The sequence below is a fragment of the Anomaloglossus baeobatrachus genome, chromosome 4, assembly GCF_048569485.1.
Source record: "Anomaloglossus baeobatrachus isolate aAnoBae1 chromosome 4, aAnoBae1.hap1, whole genome shotgun sequence".
Classification (NCBI taxonomy): Eukaryota; Metazoa; Chordata; class Amphibia; order Anura; family Aromobatidae; genus Anomaloglossus; species Anomaloglossus baeobatrachus.
The window spans coordinates 367,601,399-367,628,534 of record NC_134356.1 but is presented as its reverse complement, the minus strand read 5'-3'; the positions used below and the strand labels follow the sequence as shown (position 1 = coordinate 367,628,534).

The window sequence follows — 27,136 nt, the reverse complement described above, 5'->3', positions numbered from 1 at the left end:
CCTGAATCTGTGGGTGAACCCTGAGGTACTGTTGCATAGTTTGTACATTTTTATTCCATACCTTGCTTTCTCTCTGGGTATGTATAGCCAGAATTTAAGCCTCCCCGCAATCATCTAAGCCAATGTCCCTTTGGGGAATGTACAATACGAGGAATTTAAATAGAGGAATGTGGGATCCTCTCCATCACTATCGGTGTCGGAGGCAAGGACGGTGTATGCCTCCTCAACTTACTGTTTGGGAAGAGCGGTCCTTTTTATTTTTCACATGGGTGGTGTGTATGTATGTAGTGTTTTTCATGTGTATTGGAAACCAAATTTTATTCAGGTATGTGTTTGGTGTCTGTTTATTAAATTTATTAGATTAGAAGAAAGGAAAGGAAAAAAGAATACAAGAGAAGAATATTGAAATAAAAATAAAACATAGAATATAAAAATTTGGCAAAATAAACCTTACTAAACTGATTACAGTAAAAAGAATTCCTGAGATCCCGCAACTAAATTACGCTTAGCGTAAACCTATATATAATAGAAAAACCTGTAGTATAATTACACAAGAACTTTCCACTAAAATTCTGAAATTACACTACAATTACTAAACGGACATAGATAAAAAAATGACTGAACTCCTGCAACTATCTGGTGCTATTGGTTATATTTTAGTACAAAATACTGTAATATAAGCTAGTTACTACAGTAATTTTTGCTATATTGATTACACTGTATTTATAACTACATCAACTGGTCTAAAAATATTTTTATTTTTTTTCTTACTGTTTGCAAAAAAAAAAATGTGGTAAAATTGGCACTGCGGCCCAGGATGTGCACACAGATAACATTACAAAATGTCAAATGACAAGAAAAATAATCCTGCGCCAAAAATTCAGCAGCCGCAGGACCCACTGACTGAAGTGGTGTAGAGAAAAAATAAAACCTGGGCAGGAAAATAAAATTTAAGCATAGATGCTGATCAGTGATGTGTGTCACTGATTAGCGCTCTGCGGCTGCAGGAAGCCTGCATGGAGGAGGTGCAAATGGAAGAACAAAATAACTGGAGCAAGAAACAAAAGGGCCAAAAATTGAGCAGAAGTTGGATGAGGGACTGATCAGTGATCGTGGCAGAATGGGGTGGAGGAAGGGGTTATGGAGGGGGTACAGTGGGTGTAAGTGGGAGAGAGAGGGAAAACATGGGCATTAGCGTGTGAGAGGGAGTAGATTAGAAATCACCAGCAAGTCTTTCAATACATAGCAGCAGCTGTAATGGCACAGCAGGAGGGCAGGGAGGTTACACTGATTGGTTGCCACTGTCTGATCACCCCAATCAGCTCTAGGAGCACGGACTCCATTGTTCCCTAGCAGTAGCCTATTACCGCTACCGTGTTTTTTCCAAAAATAAGACAGTCTTGTACTTTTTTGCTCCAAATATGCACTAGGGCTTATTTTCGGGGTAGGTCTTAGTCCTGGAGAAACCACCAAAATAAAGCAGCCGCCCCCCCCCCCCCCCCCCTCCACACTTTCCTAGGAGACTCATATTTACTAGGGCCCGGACGTTTGCATGGCTCCCAGGCCCTCCTGTGATCTCCAGTGGGCGCTCCAAGCAGGTATGCTGCAAACCGTCGTCCCCTACTTCTGACCGGACACTCACTTACAAAAGATCGCGCGCACACACATCAAATCACACTCACACTCGCTCACCACATCTGGCAATACTGATTGCTTCTGGACAGCAGAGAAAGATGGGATGTAATGCAGGGGAATGCATCTATGCATTCCAACCACAGGTCCTCTGAGCGTTCCACCCGCAGTTGCTTGCACTCCACCGCACTGCATCTCAGGATTCTCCGCCACCCAGAAGAAATCAGCATTACTGGATGTGGTGTGTGTGTGTGTGTGTGTGTGTGTGTGTGATCTGATGTGTGTGTGTGTGTGTGTGTGTGAGATTGGATATGTGCGGGGGTGTGATCACTGCAGGTCCTCCCGCTCTGTGTCTGAGGACTATGATTGCACGGTGCCCGCTGTCTATAATGTAAGTGTCTTGCAGTATCTGTAACTTTTTTAGCTGCACGAACACTTAGTTATTGAACTGTGACTAGGGCTTATTTTTGCGGTAGACCATATATTTCAGCCTTGCTCTGAAAATGCTGAAAATCCCTGCTAGAGCTTATTTTTGGGGGAGGTCTAATTTTTAGATAAAGTATTTTGGGCACTTTTATTTGCCCATGCACTGCAGTTGCTGTGATTGGATGGTCAAACTTGGCCAGCATTTCCGTGATTACCAATCTGTGGTTGTGGGGCAGCAAAATCCGCCCTGCTGTCAAGGGGCAGCAAAATCCGCCCTGCTGTCAAGGGGCAGCAAAATCCGCCCTGCTGTCAAGGGGCAGCAAAATCCGCCCTGCTGTCAAGGGGCAGCAAAATCCGCCCTGCTGTCAAGGGGCAGCAAAATCCGCCCTGCTGTCAAGGGGCAGCAAAATCCGCCCTGCTGTCAAGGGGCAGCAAAATCCGCCCTGCTGTCAAGGGGCAGCAGGCATCATTACTCTATCACTGAGTCTGAAGTTTTTTTCCATGATATAAGTGTACGTCGATTTGTGGAAACCCCTTTCCATCCATGATATGCAGTTATGTCATATGTCGGGAAGGGTATAATGGAAGAAACACAGCTTGTAAACCACCCCAAAATTTATAAACCTGATTAGGATTATATTTTAAAGATTATTGGGTCACAGGGACAGCGGCTGATACTGCTTACTGTGAAGAGGAAGTGGTAATGTAATATGGACGTTCATTTGGCTTAACACGAAACATTTGTGTATAGAAAACATGAGTGAGGACTGCCACTCCTGTGTCTATCATTGACAGGGACACGGGAAGCCCAAGTATATGCCCTTTGTAACTTGTTCCACTGTTATGGCAACACCATATTTTCCTTTTCTCTGTGTGACTCCTGACATCAGAATTTTTTGTGCAGTGTAAAAAATGCGTCAATTGAACCTTATCAGCTTCTTGGAAGATTCCATGAATTTACTTGGAATTTGTTTATCAAACCTTTAGGCCACGTGCACATGTTGAGTATTTTGTGAGGTTTTTTTTTACCTTAATATTTGTAACCAGGAGTGGATAAAAATACAGAAATGGTGCACATTTTTCTATTGGGGTACGTGCTCATGATCAGTTTTTCTTGCTTTTTTGACACTGTTTTTTCGCTTCGTCAAAAACAAAAGACTTTACAGTACAAGCGAAGTGGTTAGGTTTAAAAGAAAGCTCATATTCACTGTGCTTTTTTTCTGCGTAAACTCATCGGCTGAGTGTTTTTCCAAGCCGCAGCATGTCCGTTTCTCTTCTGAGTACACTTGAGTTTTCAGTGCAGACTTTCCCCATAGACTTGCATTTGATGCGGAAAATCTGCAGGTAAAAAAACACAAATTTAAACAATAATAAAAGTATAATAATAATAGTAACAATCTGATCTCATAGATCAGACCATTTCCTTTTATTGCATTTATGCAGTGTAAATGCACCAAAAAAACACATCTAAATAAAAACATATCAGGTATCAATAAAGTTGGTTGAAAAACTGGCAGGAGAAATAGGAAGTTACTCAAAGCAGAGAGTCCTCATTGTTACCGAGTCGCCATTAAATTAAATGTAAAGCTGAACTAAATTAACTCTGTTTAACGGGAACCTGTCATGTGCAATAAGCACCCAGAACCACGAGCAGTTGTGGGTGCATATTGCTATTCCCTACCTAACTGTCCCTGTATACACTAGCACAGATAAAGAGATCTTTAGAAAAAGGATTTCTAAAGACCACTAGGGTGTATAAAAAGAGAGATTAGATCCCGTGATCCCAACGTATTGTTACCCATCTATAAATCACTTGTAAGGCCACATCTGGAATACGGGATCCAGTTTTGGGCTCCACATTTTAAAAAGGACATTCAGAAGTTAGAGTCAGTTCAAAGGCGGGCAACTAGACTATTACAAGGAATGGAAGGCCTCCCATATGATGGCAGATTGAAAAAGTTAGATATGTTTAGCTTAGAAAAAAGACGTCTCAGAGGAGATCTCATTTATATGTATAAATACATGTGTGGTCAATATAAAGGACTGGCACATAACTTATTTCTTCCGAAAACAATACTAAGGACCAGGGGGCACTCACTGCGAGTGGAAGAAAAGCGATTCCGACACCTAAATAGGAAAGGGTTCTTTACAGTTAGAGCAGTCAGACTGTGGAATGCCCTACCACAAGAGGTAGTAATGACAGATACTATAACAGCTTTTAAAAAAGGGCTGGATGATTTCCTCAGTACACAAAACATTGTTGGTTATAAATGACTTAGTGACTAAATGTACAACTGGTGGAGGAAGGTTGAACTAGATGGACCTAGGTCTTTTTTCAACCTAAGTAACTATGTATTTATTATATGCTAATGAGGCCAGGGACTAGTCGCAAAGACGATATTTCCCCTGACTAGTCCGCCCACTTAGCATGTTAGCAAACCCCTGTGGGCATGCTAACATGCTATTCAATGCCCAGTGTCATTGGCATGGCCGCGCGTACCTGTCAGTTGTCACATCCTCCAACGCTGGGTTTAAGCTCCATGCGCATGATCAGAAGTCCCGGTACTTCCGGTCATGCGCACTATAAAACCGAATGTACGCGTCTCGGCTTCAGAGAGGTCTCGTGCGCATGACTGGAAGTACAGGGATTCATGATGATGCTCTTTGAGCCCAAACCCAGCGTTGACAATGGACAAGTATGTGCGTCCATGCCGATGACTCTGTGCACAGGGGCAAACTATCATGCTCAGAGGGCGGACTAGTTGGAGGGAATGCCCTTGCGACTAGTCCCGGTGCTCATTTGCATCTCATTAAGGATCTTTAGAAATACTTTGTCTAAAGATCTCTTTATCTATGCTAGTGTATACAGGGACATTTAGGTAGGGATTAGCAATATGCACCCAGAACTGCTCATGGTTCTGAGTGCATATTGGACCTGACAGGTTCTCTTTAACAGAATCCACCACATTTAGGAAGCTCTCATAGCTATGACCCCTTTGCCAATTGCACAGACTGGCTGCGGCTCTCCTGACCAGAGTATGACAACTTCATATATTTTCATGAGGCTGTCACGTTTGAGTTAGAGCCTGGTCCGAAATTCGCGGACGTGTGAATGAGCCCTTTGGGTTACTTTTAGACCTCAGTAATCTTCTCCTACAAGAAAAATGGTCCTAGTTTTATCAGTGATTTTGATCAGCTTTTTCAGTGTATCAATTCTTCTGTGATGGGAAATAAAGAAAAAAAAACCTAACAAAGGTTTGTCATCATCTATCTATATATATAATTGCCTTATTCTGTCTGTCTGTCTGTCTGTCTTGCTCCAAAATTGTGTCCTTACGGTGACAAACAGCGGATTGGCCGCTCGCCTCACCTCAGCTCCGCCCCCTGCACGGATTGGCCAATCGCCTCGGCTCCGCCCCCCGCACGGATTGGCCGCTCACCCAGGCTCCGCCCCCACACGGATTGGCCTCTCGCCCCGGCCCCCTGCACGCATTGGCAACTCTTCCCCGCCCCGCCCCTCTCACGCATTGCACGCTCGCTCTGGCCCCGCACACATTCCCCGAACCGATACGGAGACCCGACTCCGAGGTGAGTGCTGTACCCCCGGGAGCCCACACCAGCGTACGCCGGCAGCCCAGCCGACACATTGCTGGGATTGCCGGCGTACGCTGGTGTGGGCTCCCGTGCGAGCGGGGGGCGGGGTACGCTGGTAACCATGGTACACCGAGTAATATTGTGTAGCATGGTTACCAGCGTACACCTGTTCCCAGATGAGCGCATCAAGGTCCTGCAGCGGCGGAACACACACACACGCACACACATAACAACAGACACACACACACACACACACATCAGATCACACTCACTCTCACACACACCTCACACACATCAGATCGCATCCACATACTCACAACATCCCGTGATATCGCTTGCTTCTCGGCGGCGATACTGTGCAGTGACCTTCCAGGACCTGCCGGAGGATCACATGGCCGGAAGCATGTGGTATCTCCGGATGTTGTGATTGTGTGAGCGCGTATGTGCGATATCGTCAGTGTGTGTGTGTGTGTATGCGATCGAATGTGTGTGAGTGTGTTCTGATATGTGAGTGTGTTCTGATGTGTGAGTGTATGCGATCGGATCTGTGAGTGTCGGCAGAGGAGCACGGCGTGCAGCACAGCTGCTGGGACCGCCCACCGGTGGGAACAGGGAGAAGTGGGGTATGTGTGTGAGTGTATGCGATCAGATGTGTGCGTGTATACTGTCTGATGTGTGACTGTGGAGCACGATGGGGGGTGCGCAGCATGGGGGATGGAGCACGATGGGGGGTGCGCAGCATGGGGGATGGAGAACGATGGGGGGTGCACACCTCCCCCCAAAACACACACACACACACACACACACTGCCACACACACACTGCACAACACACCACACACACACTGGAAACCACAAACACTGCCCTACACAGACACCCACACACACAGACAATGCCGCACACACACAACACCCAACACACAAACACCGCGGCACACACAAATATACGCACATACCGCACAACACACACATTGCACAAAACATACCTCCCCCCAAAACACACACGCACACCCCACACCCACACAAACCGCGCAACACACACACACAACGCTACAGACACACAGCGCTCCACAAACAACGCAACACACAAACACCGCTCTCACCCGCCCGCCACACCCAGACAACACCCAGAACATTTACAGCCCCCTACACAAACACTTGGTAACTACACACAACAACATCTATATATATATAACAAAAATCATACATTAACTACACAATACGTAAATTCTAGAATACCCGATGCGTAGAATCGGGCCACCTTCTAGTGTATATATAATTGCCTTATTCTGTCTGTCTGTCTGACTGTCTTGCTCCAAAATGACGTCATTACAGTGACAACCGTCGCATTGGCCACTCGGCTCGGCCCGGCCACGCCCCTCGCACACTGTGCCCGCTCGCCTCGGCCCGGCCAAGCCCCCCGCACACTGTGACCGCCTGGCCACGCCCCCCGCACACTGTGCCCCTCCCGGCCACGCCCCCTGCACACTGTGCCCGCCTGGCCACACCCCCCGCACACTGCCCGGCCACGCCCCCGCACACTGTGCCCGCCCGGCCACGTCCCCTGCACACTGTGCCCGCTCGGCCACGCCCCCCGCACACATTGGGCACCTATTAGACACCTCCCCCCCAAGACGACTACACCTATTAGACACCTCCCCCCAGGACTATTCCTACTTGCCTTATTCTGTCTGTCTATCTGTCTTGCTTCAAAATGACGTCATTACAGTGACAACCGTCGCATTGGCCGCTCGGCGCGGCCCCGCCCCCCACACGCTCGGTCTGGCCACGCCCCCCCGCACACTGTGCCCGCTCGCCTCGGCCTGACCACGCCCCCCGCACACTGTGCCTGCTCGGCCACGCCCCCACGCACTGTGCCTGCTCGGCCATGCCCCCCCGCACTGTGCCTGCTCGGCCACGCCCCCCGCACACTGTGCTTGCTCGGCCACGCCCCCCGCACACTGTGCCTTCTCGGCCACGCCCCCCCGCACACTGTGCCTTCTCGGCCACGCCCCCCGCACACTGTGCCTTCTCGGCCACGCCCCCCGCACACTGTGCCTTCTTGGCCACGCCCCCCCGCACACTGTGCCTTCTTGGCCACGCCCCCCCGCACACTGTGCCTTCTCGGCCACGCCCCCCCGCACACTGTGCCTTCTCGGCCACGCCCCCCCGCACACTGTGCCTGCTCGGCCACGCCCCCCGCACACTGTGCCTGCTCGGCCACGCCCCCCGCACACTGTGCCTGCTCGGCCACGCCCCCCGCACACTGTGCCTGCTCGGCCACGCCCCCCCGCACACTGTGCCTGCTCGGCCACGCCCCCCCGCACACTGTGCCTGCTCGGCCACGCCCCCCGCACACTGTGCCTGCTCGGCCACGCCCCCCCGCACACTGTGCCTGCTCGGCCACGCCCCCCCGCACACTGTGCCTGCTCGGCCACGCCCCCCCGCACACTGTGCCTGCTCGGCCACGCCCCCCGCACACTGTGCCTGCTCGGCCACGCCCCCCCGCACACTGTGCCTGCTCGGCCACGCCCCCCGCACACTGTGCCTGCTCGGTTACGCCCCCCACACACTGTGCCTGCTCGGCCACGCCCCCCCGCACACTGTGCCTGCTCTTCCACGCCCCCCGCACACTGTGCCTGCCCGGCCACGCCCCCCCGCACACTGTGCCCGCTCGTCCACGCCCCCCGCACACTGTGCCCCCTCGGCCACCCCCCCCGCACACTGTGCCCCCTCGGCCACCCCCCCCGCACAATGTGCCCCCTCGGCCACCCCCCCCCGCACAATGTGCCCCCTCGGCCACGCCCCCCGCACAATGTGCCCCCTCGGCCACGCCCCCCGCATTGGGCACCTATTAGACACCTCCCCCCAGGACTACTCCACCTATTAGACACCTCCCCCACGACTACTCCTCCTATTAGACTCCTCTCCCCCAGGACTACTCCTCCTATTATCCTCCTCTCCCCCCAGGACTACTCCTCCTATTAGCCTCCTCTCCCCTCAGGCCTACTGCTCCTATTATCCTCCTCTCTCCCCAGGACTACTCCTCCTATTATCCTCCTCTCTCCCCAAGACTACTCCTCCTATTAGACTCCTCCCCCCCAGGACTACTCCTCCTATTAGACTCCTCCCCCCCAGGACTACTCCTCCTATTAGACTCCTCTCCCCCCCCCCAGGACTACTCCTATTAGACTCCTCTCTCCCCAGGACTATTCCTCCTATTATCCTCCTCTCCCCCCAGGACTACTCCACCTATTATACTCCTCTCCCCCCAGGACTACTCTTCCTATTATACTCCTCTCTCCCCAGGACTACTCCATTTATTATCCTCCTCTCCCCCCAGGACTACTCCTCCAAGACACACACACTGCACAAAACATACCTCCCCCAAAACACACACACGCACCACATACACACGCACCACATACACACGCACCACATACACACGCACCACATACACACGCACCACATACACACGCACCACATACACACGCACCACATACACACGCACCACACACACACACACAAACCACGCAACAGACACACAACGCTGCAGACACACAGTGCTCCACAAACAACGCAACACACAAACAACACCGCTGTCACACCACCCCACACCCAGACAACACCCAGAACATTTACAGTGCCCTACACAAACACTTGGCAACTACATACAGCAAAATATATATAACAAAAATCATACATTAACTACACAATAAATTCTGGAATACCCGATGCGTTAGAATAGGGCCACCTTCTAGTTCTCATATAAAACAGTCCTTGAAAAAATGGACAGCACACAGACATGTGAGCAGCCCTATTTTATATAGTGAAACACAAGGCTAGAAGTTGTGAGAAAAACTGAATGAATCCTTAGTTTTTGAAGGAAGTACTCCATTTAGGTCTGCTGTGGACTTTCCATAGGCCTGGATCTGACAGGAATGTTTCTGTTTTACCTTATACTTTTCTTGTCAGCATCTCAAGAATTCCCTAAGGATAAGTGCTCATAGTATTAGGTAAACCCCGGCTCAGCCACTACGTTTTCTCAGGCAATTCCATGGAGGTGGTCGTTTTCCCAAGACGGCTTAGCTGTCCTTGCAGTGGGAGCCTCTTCTGAGGTGAAGAATGAGCATGTCAATGTTTTTTAAACGCTTCAGTGACATGAGAGTCAACATGTGCTCAGCAATGTCTTTTTGACATTGCCGTGCATATTATGTTCATTTCATAGGGGGGGGGGGGGGGGCTTGTGCTGCGATATTTGGATGGGGTCCAGGCAGGATATATATATGAAGGCAGAACAGCATTACATTTGCGTCCCACAGCTAAGTGGAGTTGGGGCAGTATAGAAATGGCGGACGCATGGGCTCAATCTGTATAGACTTGATTATTTTTATATATATAGTTATATATAAATAATATAAAATCTCCTCATAGATTGTAAGCTTCCGGGCAGGGCCCTCACTCCTCTTGGTATATGAATTTTGTTATTTTGTATTGCCTCATGTTGTCTGTATATGTACCCTCTAAATTGTAAGGCGCTGCGGAAGATGTTGGCACTATATAAATAAAACTGATTTTATATATATATAAAAGTTTGGACACACCTTCTCATTCAAACAGCTTTCTTAATTTTCATGACTCTGAAAATTGTAGATTCACATTGAAGGCATCAAAACTATGAATTAACACATGTGGAATGAAATACTTAACAAAAAAATGTGAAACAACTGAAAATATGTCATATTCTAGGTTCTTCAAAGTAGCCACCTTTTGCTTTGATTACTACTTTGCACACTCTTGGCATTCTCTTGATGAGCTTCAAGAGGTAGTCATCGGAGATGGTCTTCCCACAGTCTTGAAGGAAAACCCAGAGATGCTTAGTACTTGTTGCCCCTTTTGCCTTCACTCTGCGGTCCAGATCACCCCAAACCATCTCGATTGGGTTCAGGTCTGGTGAGTGTGGAGGCCAGGTCATCCGGCATAGCACCCATCACTCTCCTTCTTATGCGGGCGTCACACGGGACGATAAATCGCGTGATCGCATATGCGATCGCACCCACCCCCGTCGTTTGTGCGTCACGGGCAATTAGTTGCCCATGGTGCACAAAGTCGTTAACCCCCTGTCACACGTACTTACCTCCCGGGCGAGCTCGCTGTGGGCGGCAAACGTCCTCTTCCTGAAGGGGGAGGGACGTTCGGCGTCACAGAGATGTCACACAGCAGCCGGCTAATAGAAGCGGAGGGGTGGAGATGAGCGAGACATAAACACCCCGCCCAGCTCCTTCCTTCCGCATTGCTGGCGGGACGCAGGTAAGCTGTGTTCATCGTTCCCGGGGTGTCACACGGAGCGATGTGTGCTGCCACGGGAGCGACGAACAACCAGCGCGCAGAAGGAGGAACGAGATTATGAAAATGAACAACATGTCAACGATGAACGAGAAGGTGAGTATTTCTTCTCGTTCATAGCTGTCACACGGTGCGATATCTCTGACGATGCCGGATGTGCGTCACTAACGACATATCGCCAGATATATCGTACCGTGTGACGCCCGCATAAGTCAAATAGGCCTTACACAAGCTGGAGGTGTGTTTGGGGTCATTCTCCAGTTGAAAAATAAATGATGGTCTAACTAAACGCAAACCGGCGGTTCAGTATGCCTTCAATTTTGAATAAATCCCCAACAGTGTCACTAGCAAAGCACCCCCACACCATCACACCTCCTCCTCCATGCTTCACGGTGGGAACTAGGCATGTAGAATCCATCCGTTCACCTTTTCTACGTCGCACAAAGACACGGTGGTTGGATCCAATTCAAACATCTCAAATTTGGACTCATCAGACCAAAGCACAGATTTCCACTGGTCTAATGTCCATTCCTTGTGTTCTTTAGTCCAAACAAGTCTCTTCTGCTTGTTGCTTGTCCTTAGCAGTGGTTTCCTAGCAGCTCTTTTACAATGGCCTGCTGCACAAAGTCTCCTTTTAACAGTTGTTCTAGAGATGTGTCTGCTGCTAGAACTCTGTGTGGCATTGACCTGGTCTCTAATCTGAACTGCTGTTAACCTGAGATTTTTCAGGCTGGTGACTCGGATAAACTTATCCTCCACAGCAGAGGTGACTCTTGCTCTTCCTTTCCTGGGGTGGTCCTCATGTGAGCCAGTTTCTTTGTAGCGTTTGATGGTTTTTTCCACTGCACTTGGGGACACTTTCAAAGTTTTCCCAATTTTTCGGGCTGACTGACCTTCATTTCTTAAAGTAATGATGGCCACTTGTTTTTCTTTACTCAGCTGCTTTTTTCTTGCCATAATACAAATTCTAACAGTCTATTCAGTAGGACTATCAGCTGTGTATCCACCAGATTTCTGCACAAGACAACTGATGGTCCCAACCCAAGGCAAGGTATAAGGCAAGAAATCCCACTTATTAAACCTGACAGGGCACACCTGTGAAGTGAAAACCATTTCTGGTGACTACCTCTTGAAGCTCATCAAGAGAATCCCAAGAGTGTGCAAAGCAGTAATCAAAGCAAAAGGCGGCTACTTTGAAGAACCTAGAATATAAGACATATTTTCAGTTGTTTCACACTTTTTTAAGTATTTCATTCCACATGTGTTAATTCATAGTTTTGATGCCTTCAATGTGAATCTACAATTTTTCAGAGTCATGAAAATAAAGAAAACTCTTTGAATGAGGTGTGTCCAAACTTTTGGTCTGTACTGTATATATATATATATATATATATATATATATATATATATATATATATATATATATATATATATATTACACGTGTGTGTGTGTGTGTGTGTGTGTGTGTGTGTATATATATAGATATATATAGAGAGAGAGAGAGATATAATATGTGTTTCAGGTTTTGAATGTTTTAATTTTTACTTGTCATTATTATTATTAACATTATTTATAGCGCACCATTGATTCCATGGTGCTGTACATGTGAAGGGGGTTACATTCAGAATACATATACAAGTTATAGTAGACAGATTAGTACAGAGGGAAGAGGACCCTGCCCTTGCGGGCTTACATTCTATAGGATTTTGGGAGGAGACAGTAGGTGGGATGTAGGTTGGGGCGGTAGCTCCGCACGGTGTCTTACTGCGCATACAGTTTTTTTTATTTGCAAGATGACCATTAAAAAAGAAAAAAAAAATCACAGCCAAAAATATTTTAGTACAGTTCTATAAATTAAAAACCATTGCCCCACTGTTATTCAGCATTTTAATTTTTTCCTAAGGGCTGGTGCAGATGACTGTATTTTGTCCATGTGAGGAAAGCGGTCCAATAATGCTGATCAGATGCGGAGTTTGAACAGAGTGAAGTCCGTTTTTAGTATGTGGAGAAGAATTGGAAAAAAGAAAAAAAAAAAGTTTCTCCACCTTCTTCACTCTGTCAGCCCGTAAAATAGGACCACATCCGTATGTCATCTAAGTGTGATACAATTTTTTTGTATGCAGAGTATCATATGGGAAAAAGCTTTGAATTTGTCCCAGATTACATGATAGTGAGTGCTGATACTCTGATGGGCTTTTACAAACCATACATAGTGACCCCTCTTGTTGTGCAACGCCGCCCCACCACCTATGATTGATTGACATGACTGACATCCACACAGCCGGGAAAGTGTCAGGCGAGCAGAGAACCCATGTAAACTTAATGCTTTGCCGGCTGAGTGGATGAAATAGAAGACATGTTGTACAGGGCACAGGGCTAAAAGGCTGCACAACACAGTGGCAATGGCTTTTACAGGAAAATCTTGCTGACCGGTTCCTTCATGTAATGACTAAAGGCTACTTTACACACTGCGATATCGGTCCCGATATCGCTAGTGTGGGTACCCGCCCCCATCTGTTGCGCGACACGGGCAAATCGCTGCCCGTGTCGCACAACAGCCGTCACACATACATACCTGTCCGGCGACGTCGCTGTGACGGGCGAACCGCCTCCTTTCTAAGGGGGCGGTCCGTGCGGCGTCACAGCGACGTCACTGAACCGCCGCCCAATAGCAGCGGAGGGGCGGAGCTGAGCGGGACGTAACATCCCGCCCTCCTCCTTCCTTCCTCATAGCGGCCGGGAGGCAGGTAAGGGGAGCTTCCTCGTTACTGCGGCGTCACACGCAGCGATGTGTGCTGCCGCAGGAACGAGGAACAACCTCGTTACTGCTGCAGTAACGAGATTTGAGAATGGACCCCCATGTCACCGATTAACGATTTTGCACGTTTTTGCAACGATGCAAAATCGCTTATCGGTGTCACACGCAACGGCATCGCTAATGCGGCCGGATGTGCGTCACGAATTCCGTGACCCCAACGACTCCGCATTAGCGATGTCGCAGCGTGTAAAGCCCGCTTAAGTCATAGAATGCATAACTTATAACTCCCATGAAAGCAATCGTTCAGCCATAACTTACTGCTCCAACAATGACCACTGCAGCCTATTATTGGCAGCAATAGTAACCCGCTAGTATCAGTGATTGGCTTAAGTGGTCACATGGCTATGTCAGGGCTTAATCGCTATAACATGAAGCACACATATAGACAGTACCAGACGATTTTTTTCTTTCCAGTCTCTTGTCAGTTTTTACTTCTTACCTGCATTGACTTTGTTGTTTTTATTGATTTGGAGCATTATTTTCTCTCATTTACAGATGCTGTGAGAGAGGTTAGAAAGTATTCTATGAATCCGACAATGGATAAGTCAGCAAAGCTTTACTCCAATAACTATGATCATCTCCATATGAAGCTCTTTAGAGCCCAACGAAATCTATATATCTCTGGGTTCTCCCTCTTTCTGTGGCTGTAAGTACAAAATAGTGACTTTTTGCAATCCTTAAGTATTAGAATCCTGACTATACCGAGGTCATGTTCAGCCTCCCTTTGGGAAGAGTCTCCCAAACATTAGCTTTATTAGTATGAGAAACCTTGAAAAGGGCAACCTGTGAAGTTCTCATTCTCTGAAATCTTTTATTCCAGAGGTAATTTCAATTTGTTAGAAATAATGAGTTTAAAAAGTCCTCAAGTACCTGTCTGCCATACAATGGTTTGGTTTATTGTTCAGCCATATTGGTGAAGGGCTCTTGTATTGTCTATTCTCTCATTCAGTCAAGGGTTCTTGTGTTCTGTACGAGAGAGCCATCATCAAACATGTCTAGTGATGGCTTATCCCTTTGAGAACAAAGTGAATTATCAGCCTAAGGCTATGTGCACACGCTACGTTTTTTTGACGCTGCATTTTTGTGCATTTTTGGCCGCTAAAAACGCACCCGCATCAAAAAAATGCGGCAAAAAACGCATGCGTTTTTACCGCAATTTGGTGCGTTTTTGGCTGCGTTTTTGATCTCTGCGTTTTGCTGCGTTTTTCCAATGCATTGTATGGGAGGAAAACGCAGAAAAACGCAGGAAAGAATTGACATGTCCATTTTTTTTTTTTTTTAAGCTCAAAAACGCAGCTTAAAAAAAAAGTTGTGTGCGGACAGCAAAAATGAAAACTCATAGACTTTGCTGGGGAAGCAAAGTCATGCAGTTTTGAGGCCAAAAACGCACCCTAAAAACGCGCAAAAACGCCGCGAAAAAACGCACTGTGTGAACTTACCCTTAAATCGGACATGCCCGATCGATATCTTCCCTGATCCCTGGTTTCGGTCCACACTAGTCCAATATTTATTGTGCCTTCACATGCCATTATAATGCTGATTAGTCTAATACAATACCTAAGTATTGCAGGATAGTAGTCCTATGGTCAGAAAAGAGAAAATTCAAATCCCTAATTAAAAAAAAATTAAAAAAAGGCAATATGAAGGCAGAAATCTTACAAAAAATCCACAGAAAAATGGATTTCCAATAAAAAAAAGTTTTTACTGGACGATAAAACAAAATCCACTTATTTGGTATCGCTAGGTTGGTAATTAGCCCAGCTACATTAGTCATGTTTTTAATCCCTATGGTGGGCACTGTAAAAAAAAAAAAAAAAAAAAAAAAAAGTATTTTTCATCATACCACCATACAAAAAAGTGGAACAAAACGTGTTCAAAAAGCGATTGAAAAAAAATATTGTATAATGAAGATGCACATCAAGCTATCTCTCAGCTCTGCCAGCTGGAAAATAGGAGTTATACTTTTCAAAATATTGCGATACAAAAACAAATTCTTTTTTCTACAAAAACGTGCATAGTGTGCAAAGGTAGCAAAACATACTGACCCGAATAAAGCTGTTTCATTACTTATATCACACTGTAAACGGAGTGAATAAAAATTGGGAATGCTGTTCTTTCTTCTTTCTTCTAAATATTGTAATAAAGCACTGTTCACATTTATGCTATTGCGATACAAAAACAAATTATTTTTTTTCTACAAAAACGTGCATAGGGTGAAATGGTAGCAAAACATACAGACCCGAAGAATAAAGCTGTTTTATTACTTATATCACACAGTAAATGGCGTGGAAAACAAAATTGGGGATTCTTCTTGAAGATAAAAATTTCCCCTTCATGTGATCCCATTTTGTAAATTACACCCCTCTGGTAATTCAGTCTATGGGATTGACTCCATAGGTGATTTCCAGAAACAAAAAGGGGATGTTGAAGAATTTTCTGGATTTCTTTTGTCGGTTGGCAGAAGAGGAGCCAGGGCAATCATCCAGAGCCTTGGAGCTACCACTACCATGGAAATTCCCTCTATTTCCGTTAAAAGATGATGGAATGGGAACTAGTTTTATTTCTGTGGAGTGAGTTGAAGCTGTTATTAGGAACATTTTATATGACATTTTGGACAACATTTATTCTGCGCTCTATTCTGAGCACTTACATTGGGGGTTTACATCCAATCTCCAAATGACGTGATTCAGATGATGCCCCACGATGGATCCATTCACAATAATGAGGCAGCAGAAATTCTTTGTACTCTGTTTGACCTCTGCTCGGCGATGCCCTTCTTTTCATAGGTCCACAAAACTGTGACCAAACACGCTTTAATGAATGCCTAAAAAGACAGACATTGCCAGATTATAGGCCAGGTCTAAAGTAACTCGCTCTGCCTCATTATAGTGAATCTTCACTTGGGGGTTTTATCTGAATCATGTATTTCAGTGAAGTAGACAGAAACTCCAGTGTAAGCACTTAATGTAGAGCGCAGGATTAGTGATGATGGAGCACTACCAAGCTCAATACTTGTAACAAGCAGTCGGACACTCGAACATGCTTGACTCGTGTACCGAATATAATAGAATTCAATGAGAAACTAAAGTATTTTTCCCGAAGCAGGAAAATGGAGGTATTTGCTAATACTATTTCACCTAGTATATTTTGGGATAGGATTTTGGAGATGGGAACGCCCCTTTTAAGTCAGTGCTTGAAAATAATGGTGGACCACAAAATAATGACGTAGTGGGCACCATATGGCCATTTTCACTTAAGGATGTACTCCCTTTTGTTGCCAGTGGTTTGGACATTAATGGCTGTGTGTTGAGTTACTTAGAGAGTACACCTAATGTACACTGCTATACACAAGCTGTACCATGACTACTTTACATCGTATCAAAGTGTCAGATCTTCAGAGTTGTCCCATGAAAAGATATTATATGTACAAAAATGTGAGGGGTGTACTCACATTTGTGATATACTGTACCTTTTGTAGGCAGAAAAACTAGGGAACATTTTGGACTGTCTTTCAGTATTCCCATCTACTAGGAACATTATGATGTAGGAAATGCTATTTAATGTTGTCTGATGCTGTCACCTCCATTTATTTTACAGTGTTTTGAGAAGGGTCACTAATCTTATAGTGCAGTTGGCATCGGAGACAGAATCTGGTGGTGCTCTGAAGGCCCAAGTAGAAAAAAACAACGAAGCTGCAAAAAAGTACATGGAGGACAATGAACATTTGAAAAAGGTAAAATTACTTTTGATTGTTTAACGGGAACCTGTCACCACTTTTTTGGCCTATAAGCTGTGGCCACCACCACCGGGCTCTTATATACAGCATTCTAACATGCTGTATATAAGAGCCCAGGCTGGGGGTATAACATAAAAAACACTTAATAATACTCACCTGACGGTCGCGCGGTTGGCCATATGGGCGTCGCCGGTGCCTCATCTTTCGGCCATCTTCGTCATCTTTCTGAAGCCTGCATGCATGACGCTTCTACGTCATACACACTCGCCGTTTCTGCGCAGGTGCACTACAATACTTTGATCTGCTCTGCTCAGGGCAGAGCAAAGTGCGCCTGCTCAGGACCTGAATGCCGGTGAGTGTGGATGACATCGGACACGTCATACATCGCAACTAGAGAAGGAGAACAAAGATGGCCGAAAGAGGAGGCAAGTATTATAAAGTGTTTTTTATGTTATACACAGCGGTCTGGGCTCTTATATACAGCATGTTAGAATGCTGTATATAAGTGGCCACAGCTTATAGGGAAAAAAAGTGGTGACCGGTTCCCTTTAAAGGTAATTGGTCATGTTAAAAACACAACCTGCAGTTATGGAGTTAACCTGCAGGTTGATAGTGTTCTGAAACTGCCTGCCAACCATACTAATAGCCCGGCTATCGGGAGAAAATAAACTTCATTTCAGCAGCCTCGGGCTTTCAGTCATAGTTGTGCGGCTGGCACAGCTTGGGTCACTGCTCAGTACATAGAGACTGCAACTGTAGCCACGCCACCCTGCACTGATTGATAGATCTCTACTGATTCATTGCAGAGCTGGCTGTCAGTCACTGGCGAGGCTTGGTTACAACCGCTGCTTACTATGCACTGAGCATGGACTAAAACTGCTATGTGTGTGCCTCTATGACTGAAAGCCCGAGGCTGACTGGAGGAATAAAGTTCCTTACCTTTTGTGCTTTCAGTGCAACCAGGCAGTTTTAGAATACTATAAACCTGCAGATTAACCCTAAATCTGCAGGTTATTTTTTTCTTCACATAGCAGGTTCCCTTTAAAATTGTGCTGACATTACAGGCAAGCAGAGAAACTGAAATCTGTCTTCTTTGCATATTGGATATATCCGGGAAGTCCTCACACCTTATATTTTGCAGTCTGGCTCCAATAGCTCTCTAGTCATATGTTCATTTCTGCTTTTTGAGTTTCCTTACACATAAAGAAAGACAAAAACATTAATCTGATTCCTTTTTATCTGGCTGTTGCTAGATTGGATTCTGACAGCTCTGTCCATATGCGATATTTGGTCATCGTCCAGAGGGGCTGTGTGACAGTAGAGACCTGTGGCCGACTCTAGTAGTCCGTTCATTAGATGTAGTCATACATATTTGTTTACGGGATGGAGAAGTCTTGTCAACAAGGCTTTTCCCGGCTGCTTATTTTGTTTTTCTTAAGACCGATTTGAGTTTTTTTCTGATTAAACAAACTTTTTGGAATTGCAGTAATGTCTATGTTTGGTCAGTAAAGCATATATTGTACATAATACTGCATGATGGAGGAATTTGCTCCATTTTAGACACTGTGACGTTGTGCTTAGGGGTGCCGGTCTTCCTCTTGTGCACAGTGCACCAATGTCCACTGAAAATGATATTGCAATTAGTAAACAAAGGAATAATGAAGGAAAATACAGAAACCTCCAGGCAAAATGTAAGGAAAAATAAATGCCCTGCAGGTTGTATAGATTTAATTAACCCTCTAACGTTCTGTTTACATCCTAGTTGTGAAGTACAGTAATTGCAGCAGAAAAACTAGAGTATGAGCATAAGCATGCCTTTTAGTATGGGGCTGGACAGTATATGTCGTCATCCCTTTTTTGAAATGGGGGGTGCATAGACTAGCTCAACTGTAACATGAGTACAATTCTGTGTTTGTCATGTTGCCATTATACGCCATAAGAGTTGAGAGCGATATATCAATAAAATATGCTTTTTTTTATTTATTTTATTTTTTTTAAAGGTTTTGGATTCAAGTAAAGTTGGTAACAATGAACAGAAAATCAAAAGGGAGAATGAAATATTGAAGAAAGAAATTGATACGGGCAAAGCAGAGCTGCAGAGAATGGCAGAAGGCGAGTATTGTCAGAGCTTAATTTCAGCCATGATATACTGTTTCATCCATTGACAGTCCTAATCCCATTCATGCCTACTGTTATCTTGCCCATCTCTTACCATTATTTTCACTGTAGAGTTCACTGAAAGCAAAATATAAACCTGTAATACTTAAAGCATCCCTCCAGCATTTTTTATTTCATCGCTGGGGTGGTGCTTTAAATGTAACTCCCTGTCGTATATTTTCGGCATCTTCATCTGTTTCCATTGGTCACCTGCGATTTGTGACCTGCCGGTAGCTCCAGTGTTTCATGGATCGCTCCAGATGTCACAGATCAATGTAACTCTATGAGAGCCTCATCCTGACTTTCATAGACTTGCATTAAGATTTGTGATGTGCCAGTCAGAAGTTACAAGCACAAAATTGCATCACTGGACTGGAGCAGCGTCGAAAAAGGATGAAGGCAGCGTCAGGTGAGTATATGAAAGGGGGCATGGGACTTACATTTAAAGCACTACTCCAGCATTGGGAAGAAAAAAAAGTTGTAGTTGTGCTTTAAAGGAAGTCTGTCAGCAGGTGTTTTTTTATGTAGTCTGGTGATAATATGCTGTAGAGGTTAATACTGAGAATTCAGCCATGTGTCTCTTATCACAAAGTGTGTTGTTGTTTAACTGCTATGTATGTTTAACCCCTCAAGGACCAGACAATGTTTTGCTTTTGCACTTTGTTTTTTTTTCCTCCCCTTAGTCAAAGAGCCATAACTTTTTTATTTTTCTGTCAATCTAGTGGTGTGAGGTCTTGTTTTTTTGCAGGATGAGTTGTACTTTTGATTTACACCATCTGCATCAAAGGCAGGGAGACAATTCATGATGTGCATAAAAAAATTCCAGACTCCAAAATTACGTTAAAATGCAATTTAACAGGAGTTCAAAGCATTGCATCTACGCAAAAATGGTATAATTGAAAACGCCAGCTCAAGACCCAAAAAATAAGCCATCAGTGAGCACTAGATCCTGAAAAATGAGGAATTACAGGAACAGCCGGAAAGGATTATTGTATATACGAGTCTGTGGGTCTTGGAAAATGGCGACAAAAGCGCTATTCTTATTTTTCTGACAAAATTCAGAGGGTTTTTTTCACCACTTAGATAAAAGTAAAACCATACATGTTTGGTATCTATGAAGTCATACTGACCTGGGAAATCCTAGTGCCAGGCCAGTTTTACCATATAGTGACCATGGTCAATAAACTCCCCACCAAAATAATTGTGCAATTGAACTTTTTCTTGCAATTTCACCGCACTTGGATTTTTTTTCCCATTTTCTAGTACACTATATAGTGAAATGAATGGTGTCATTCAACAGTACAACTCATCGTGCAAAAAACAATCCCTCATATGGCTATATTGATGGAAAAATAGAAAAGTTATTTTGCAATTCTGTCATTGGCTACTAAGTATAATAATAGACTAATAGTTCCTGTCCTGAATAGATGACTTTTCAGCAGTCTTGTTATCACCAACTACATTACAGTTACAGTAATACGTAATTTACAATCCATGGTGGTCATAGCTGGCACCCTTCACCTCCAGTCACAAAGACCTTTGCATTGCATGCCTAGCAAACTTTCCTAAAGCATCAAAACCACATCATAACACATGCGGTATTGATGCGTTCTTTGCCAGAAGATGCAGATTTAGTGCCAGAATATGGTGTATAAATTTCATCACCAAATCTACATCTCTTGGCAAAAAAAAGGGAACAAAAATGGTTTGGGCGCTGTTTTAGTACGGTATTCTGCCAGGTGGTGCAAATTTGGTGCTCAAATCTGGTGCAGACATTTCAACCCCAAATTTGCACCTCCTGACAGAAAACCGCGTTTTTCTGAAAGGAGATGCAGGTCTGTGAACTCAGTGACCTCATGTGAGGTCCGTTTACCTGCGATCACAGGTGGGGTACTGTGGGAGCCTCTAGCTATCACCATAAAATAAACTGAGTGAGATCACCGCTCATAGCTGCTGCTCAGGCCCCGCCTGAAGCCCACAGCGTGTGGATATGTTCTGTGCCCGCACGTTGTGCCTTCAGTATGTATATAGTGGAGATGGAATCGTCGTGGGATCTCATGTGGATTAAATCGCTAGTGGGTGTTTTGGGGGTTAATAAAGGGGAGAAAAAGGGTGGGGTTTTTTGTATTTTATTTCAAATAAAGGATTTTTTTTGTTTTGTGTTTTATTTTTTCTCATTTACAGATTAGTAATGGAGGGGTCTCATAGACACCTCCCTCTACAAATCTAGGGCTTAATGGCAGCTTTGAGCTTTCATTAACCCCTTATTACCCCAATTACCACTGCACCATGGCAATCAGGATGCACTGGGTAATATTCCGGGATTGTCACATGTAATGGATATGACAATCCTGGGCAGCTGAAGGCTATTTTTAGACTGGGAGGTCAGAAAACCATGAATCCTCCCAGTCAGAGAATACTATCCCCCAGCTATTGACTTTGTCATGGCTGGGTATCAAATTTGGGGAGGATTGCATGATGATTTTAAAAATTATTTATTTAAATCCTTTTTTAAAATAAAGCCGCATGCGGTCCCTCTTGTTTGGGTATCATAATATGGGGTGCCCTACGCCAATTTTTGTATCTATTTATATTTACAGCATGATAGGGACACAAACAGTGCCTGTGATTGCAAGTAGTCAGCCACGCTGTCACACAGGATGGTGGCGCTGTCTGACTGCAACCAATCAGAGACGCTGGGGCTGCCGGTGGGCGCAGGAAGCAGTGCATATGCATGAGGGTAATGAGCAGCCCTGGAAGTAGCGTTATAGCCGTTTGGAGACTCGCTAAGTATAACCTACTTGTTCTAATTCCCCTATCCCTTCTACCACCATTGTAAATCGCCGGTTTCGGGTCCCATAAACGTTTATGGAGCCCAGCGTTCCAGCAGATATCTGAAATCAATTCTGGCCAGCACTGTTTTTTGTTTTGTTTTTTTTGTTGGACCTGCCAATCCTGGGTATCTGTAGGTCTGCCCATCAATACCGAAGATGTATTAATCACACTTATCCCTGCTGTACTTCTAGAGCTTTGTAATCACACACAGATCTGCAGTGAGGAGACCAAACTATCAGTCATTGTCTATCTCACGCTGAGAAATCTGCTCTTAGCTATTGTGAATACATATTCCTTTATTTACTGTATGTTATTGTCTGCTTATGATTGGTCAGAGTCATACAGGAGAAGAATTACACGCCCACAGAGACTAATCTTAGGTAATGCCTATTTGGGCTTGTCATAATTATAGCCTAGACTTTACAAGCTAATAATGTTACAATGGAGAAGAGAAATTAAAAAAATTACAATTACTTTTTACTCCGCTCTACAGCCACTATTCTTTGATGTGCCCAGTTGAACATGCTAAAACTGGTGAAGGACCTTTTAAACGTTGTCACTTTATCATGACACGTTCCCTTTAAATAAAAGTAAGAATAGATTACCCATTTAAAAAATCACATTGCAACTGCACGTTTATCCTTTATTTATGCTTTACACTTAATGTTTAAGGCTCATCCATGTCAGATGAAAGCAGATTGGACTTGTTTGAGATGTCACACTGGATGCTACTGGGTGTGTGACATTACTAAGTAAAACAGAGAAACCGGTTCATTGTATCAATTCTGACCTTGTGTGACTCATTTTCGGGAAGATTAATCTAAGAGACACGAGACATTAATTTTTTGGATAGGGTACTGGGCATTCTATCTTTCTAACAGTGATAAAAACTGTGCTCCATTGTTTTATACATGTCATATTTGTTACATTTCTGTGTAACAGAACCTCGAAGGATATGTACACCTTTTATATTATTTTTTAGCATTAGTTTGCATCCTAAAGAAAAAACAAACTTTTATTTTATATAAAGTCTTCATTTAAGATTTACTCCCATAATCCGGCTGCAGTGTCTGTGGTGATTCCTACACAGAGTTAGCTGTCCTGCTTCTTCTGGCCACTAGACCCTGTTTTACTTTATCTTGACTCCTCCTTTCTGTTAGTGTAAGGAGGGTGCAGAAGAAAAGCAACCGACTTAATATAATAATAACATTTACTCACTTATATAGCGCTATTAATTCCACAGCGCTTTTACATACATTGTCAACACTGTCCCCATTGGGGCTCACAATCTAAATTCCCTATCAGTATGTCTTTGGAGTGTGGGAGGGAAAACCAGAGAACTAGTCTGGGAAAGTAACGCCTCATAGACTGTTCAAGGGTTACTTTGCACATCATAAACAGACTTTAGAAATACTTTTTCTAAAGATCTGTTTATGTCCAATGTAATAAAGGGACTGTTGGACGGGGAATTTTACATGGTAGAAACAACTGCTGGTGGTTATGGGGGCACGGGGGACCTGTCAGGTTCACTTTATACCCACAAAGAGTAGAATGCAAGTCTATTCGCACAAAACAAGACTTCATAGTTCTATGTCGACTGAAAACAAAAAAAAATTATGACTCCTAGAATCTTATTATAGGGAATACAAAATCTGTCTATATATAGATACACTGTACTATATCTGTATGTAGTATACAGTGTGTCCACCCATATCCTATCCACCGCCATTAACTTGAGAACGGCGGCAGCTATAGGAATAGAAGTGGTGTCTAGGTGTAGTAAAGTAGCCATGTGCAATGAAACCACCTATAGCGCCACCTGGTGGAAAACAACGGAGCTAGCATTTTTATCTCAAAAACGTAACGAGAAAAAAAGTGAATTAAAGAATTGTAGGGCATCATCAATTCAATACGAATCGACACCTTGCATACAGAAATGCTATGATCTGAAACCCAAGACCTTTCCAAAACATTGAATGCTGGTCACGCATATGGCGCTCATTTAACTTTGATGCTCAAAGTGGCCACCGTCATCTGCAATACACATCTGGACTCTGGACAGCATACTGTATCTTGCTGCACGTTGTGCAATATGGTAGGTGACACGTTTGCATAAGCATCTGTGATACGTCATCGTAGGTCCTGCAATGTTGGTGAAGGGGTCGCATACACCTGTTGTTTGATGTAACCTCACATGTAACCTTAGAGATGGGTCAATGAGTTAGGGTTTATCCAGTGAGGTCACTTTGTTTATGGTGGGTGACTAATACTCTTTTAATCAAGAATGCTTACAAAGTATCATGTTTTTTACACGTGTATTAATAGTGCAGCACATGTATAAGCCCCACTCCAACTTTTTTTGTTTTTGTTTTTTTATTTTTACCAGTGGAGTGGCACTTTAAATGCAGGTCCCCTGCATTATACTCATCTGCCGCCATCTTCATCTCTTTTTAGCTTCGCTCCCATTGATCTTCGGCACCTTGTGACCTGCTGCCAGCTCCAGAGTTTCCTGGAGGAAGATGGAGGTCACAAATCAATGCGAGTCTATGAGAGCCTTGTTCTGGCTCTTAGAGACTTGAATTTGGAGCTTGTGACATATTTTGTGACTTCCGACCATTCAGAAGTTACATGCACAAGATGGTGCCTCAGGACTGGAGCCACGCAAAAAAAAGTTGAAAACTCTGAGGGTAAATATAACGCCTGGTGCAGGGGACTTGGGCTTAAAGCACCATTGCAGCTATGAAATAAAAGAAAAAAAACCGCTGCAGTGGTGGTTTAATGGAAGTGTGCATAGTGTATGTTGGCCTCGGTGTACGTGCACCTGTATATTAATTGAATACTATAGAAGAACTGGCCTTGTTGAGTTAAGCTAGTGTGGTTCATATAGGGGCACTTTCTATATGATGTTATTATAAGCAAACTTCAAGAAAACTGTTCCTCACAAAATGCTTACTGATAATGATTAGAGACCGCTGTCACACAATTATACTTATAATGACTTAACCTATTGAGGAGATTGTTGAGGCAATAATAATCGCAATATTTTCCACAATTAGGGGTGGCAGAAAGAGAGGCGGTATTCAGGGCTGTGGAGTCGGTAAGCCAAACCTTTGACTCCGACTCCTCAATTTCCCTTGCACCGACTCCGACTCCTACATATATTGCTTATAGTTAAGTGGAAAGTTTATTGTAGTACATGAACATGTTATTTAATATTTTTATGATACAATAATCAAGATATTTGGATAGAACATAAAATATATTTATTGGAATACAACTTTAGAATACAAAAAACTAATAAATTGTAAACATGTAATACACTATGCAATATACAGTAGATTACATATATATCTTGTGTGTATGTGAATATATATATATATATATATATACATACAATTTGTAAATATTCCAATAAATATATTTTATGTTCTATCTAAATATCTTGATTATTGTATCATAAAAATGATTAAATGTCTGATGATCACATCGTACTAAAATACATTTTTCACTTAAATATAAGCATTATACTAACTGTTATTATTTAGTATGTTTTTGTTGAAAACTGTTTTTTGCCACTTACATAGTTTATTATATAGTGTGTGTATATATATATATATATATATATATATATATATATATATATATATATATATGTAATACACTATGTAATACACTATGTAAGTTGCAAAAAAACAGTTTTCAACAAAAACATAGTAAATAACATTTGTGCAGTCTATGAATTTGTTGTAAGAAATAGAGTTGCCTCCATCAGATCCTCCTTCACAGATGACCTCAAATCTGACCTAATAAATTTAAGGCTAGAGAACAACCTCTCTACAGTAACTTGGGTTGGAGGCAAAACCGTAACCACATGGGCAACATCTCTAACAATTTCCGGGTATAAAGGATTGCCTCATGCACAGTCAGTTTTGATGAACGGTTGAATTTTTTTATTTCTTTGAGAGCAAGTGGAAAATTTTACTGAAATCTGGTCAATCTGCTTGCTATAGGAGACGGAGTGAAATCTTTTTCCTTGTGGCAACGCTTTGCCTGCTCCATGTCATCCAAATACTTGTCATACTTAAACTTCTCATCTGATGAGGATGAAGATATGGCAGCAGTAGCACTGTCAGGACCCAAGTCCTCTTGCACCTGTTAGTCCTGTAGCCGCTCATCCTAACTGCTACCTCACTCAAAGGTTCTTTTCCTGTAGTAAGCTGTTGATCATCAAGCAGTATACAATGACTTTGGTCCACATCCAGAAGAATTTTATTTTCCAATAGCTGTGTCTCTCTCCATTTCATTGAAGCAGAAATGCCATCTGTGATTAAACCTCCTCTTTGGGATAGGCAAAATAGCAAGTTCTTCCACTCCCTTATGAAAATGCCAGGAGTTAAATCCTCAGCTTGTAATTTTTTAGTCACGGTAAATGGGTGATTAAGCAATTCCTTCAATTCAGCCACCTGTGTCCATTGACCTTCATTTAATGTTACTTGAGGGTTCACCATATCTATAAGAAACGATTTTAGTTCAAGCAATCGCTCAGTCATTAAATAAGTGCTGCCTCACCGAGTGGCTTGATCAACAATGCCC

At 43.9% G+C, this 27,136-nt stretch overlaps 1 protein-coding gene across 1 annotated transcript in view; it reads left to right on the top strand.

The window, feature by feature from the left end:
- The window catches only part of BCAP29 (B cell receptor associated protein 29), a 79,939-nt gene that overhangs the window by 35,926 nt on the left and 16,877 nt on the right, over positions 1–27,136 (top strand). The window contains exons 4-6 of the mRNA XM_075345149.1: positions 14,311–14,461; positions 17,413–17,548; positions 19,552–19,663. Coding sequence (XP_075201264.1) covers positions 14,311–14,461; positions 17,413–17,548; positions 19,552–19,663 — 399 coding nt within the window. The remainder of the gene's footprint in view (positions 1–14,310; positions 14,462–17,412; positions 17,549–19,551; positions 19,664–27,136) is intronic.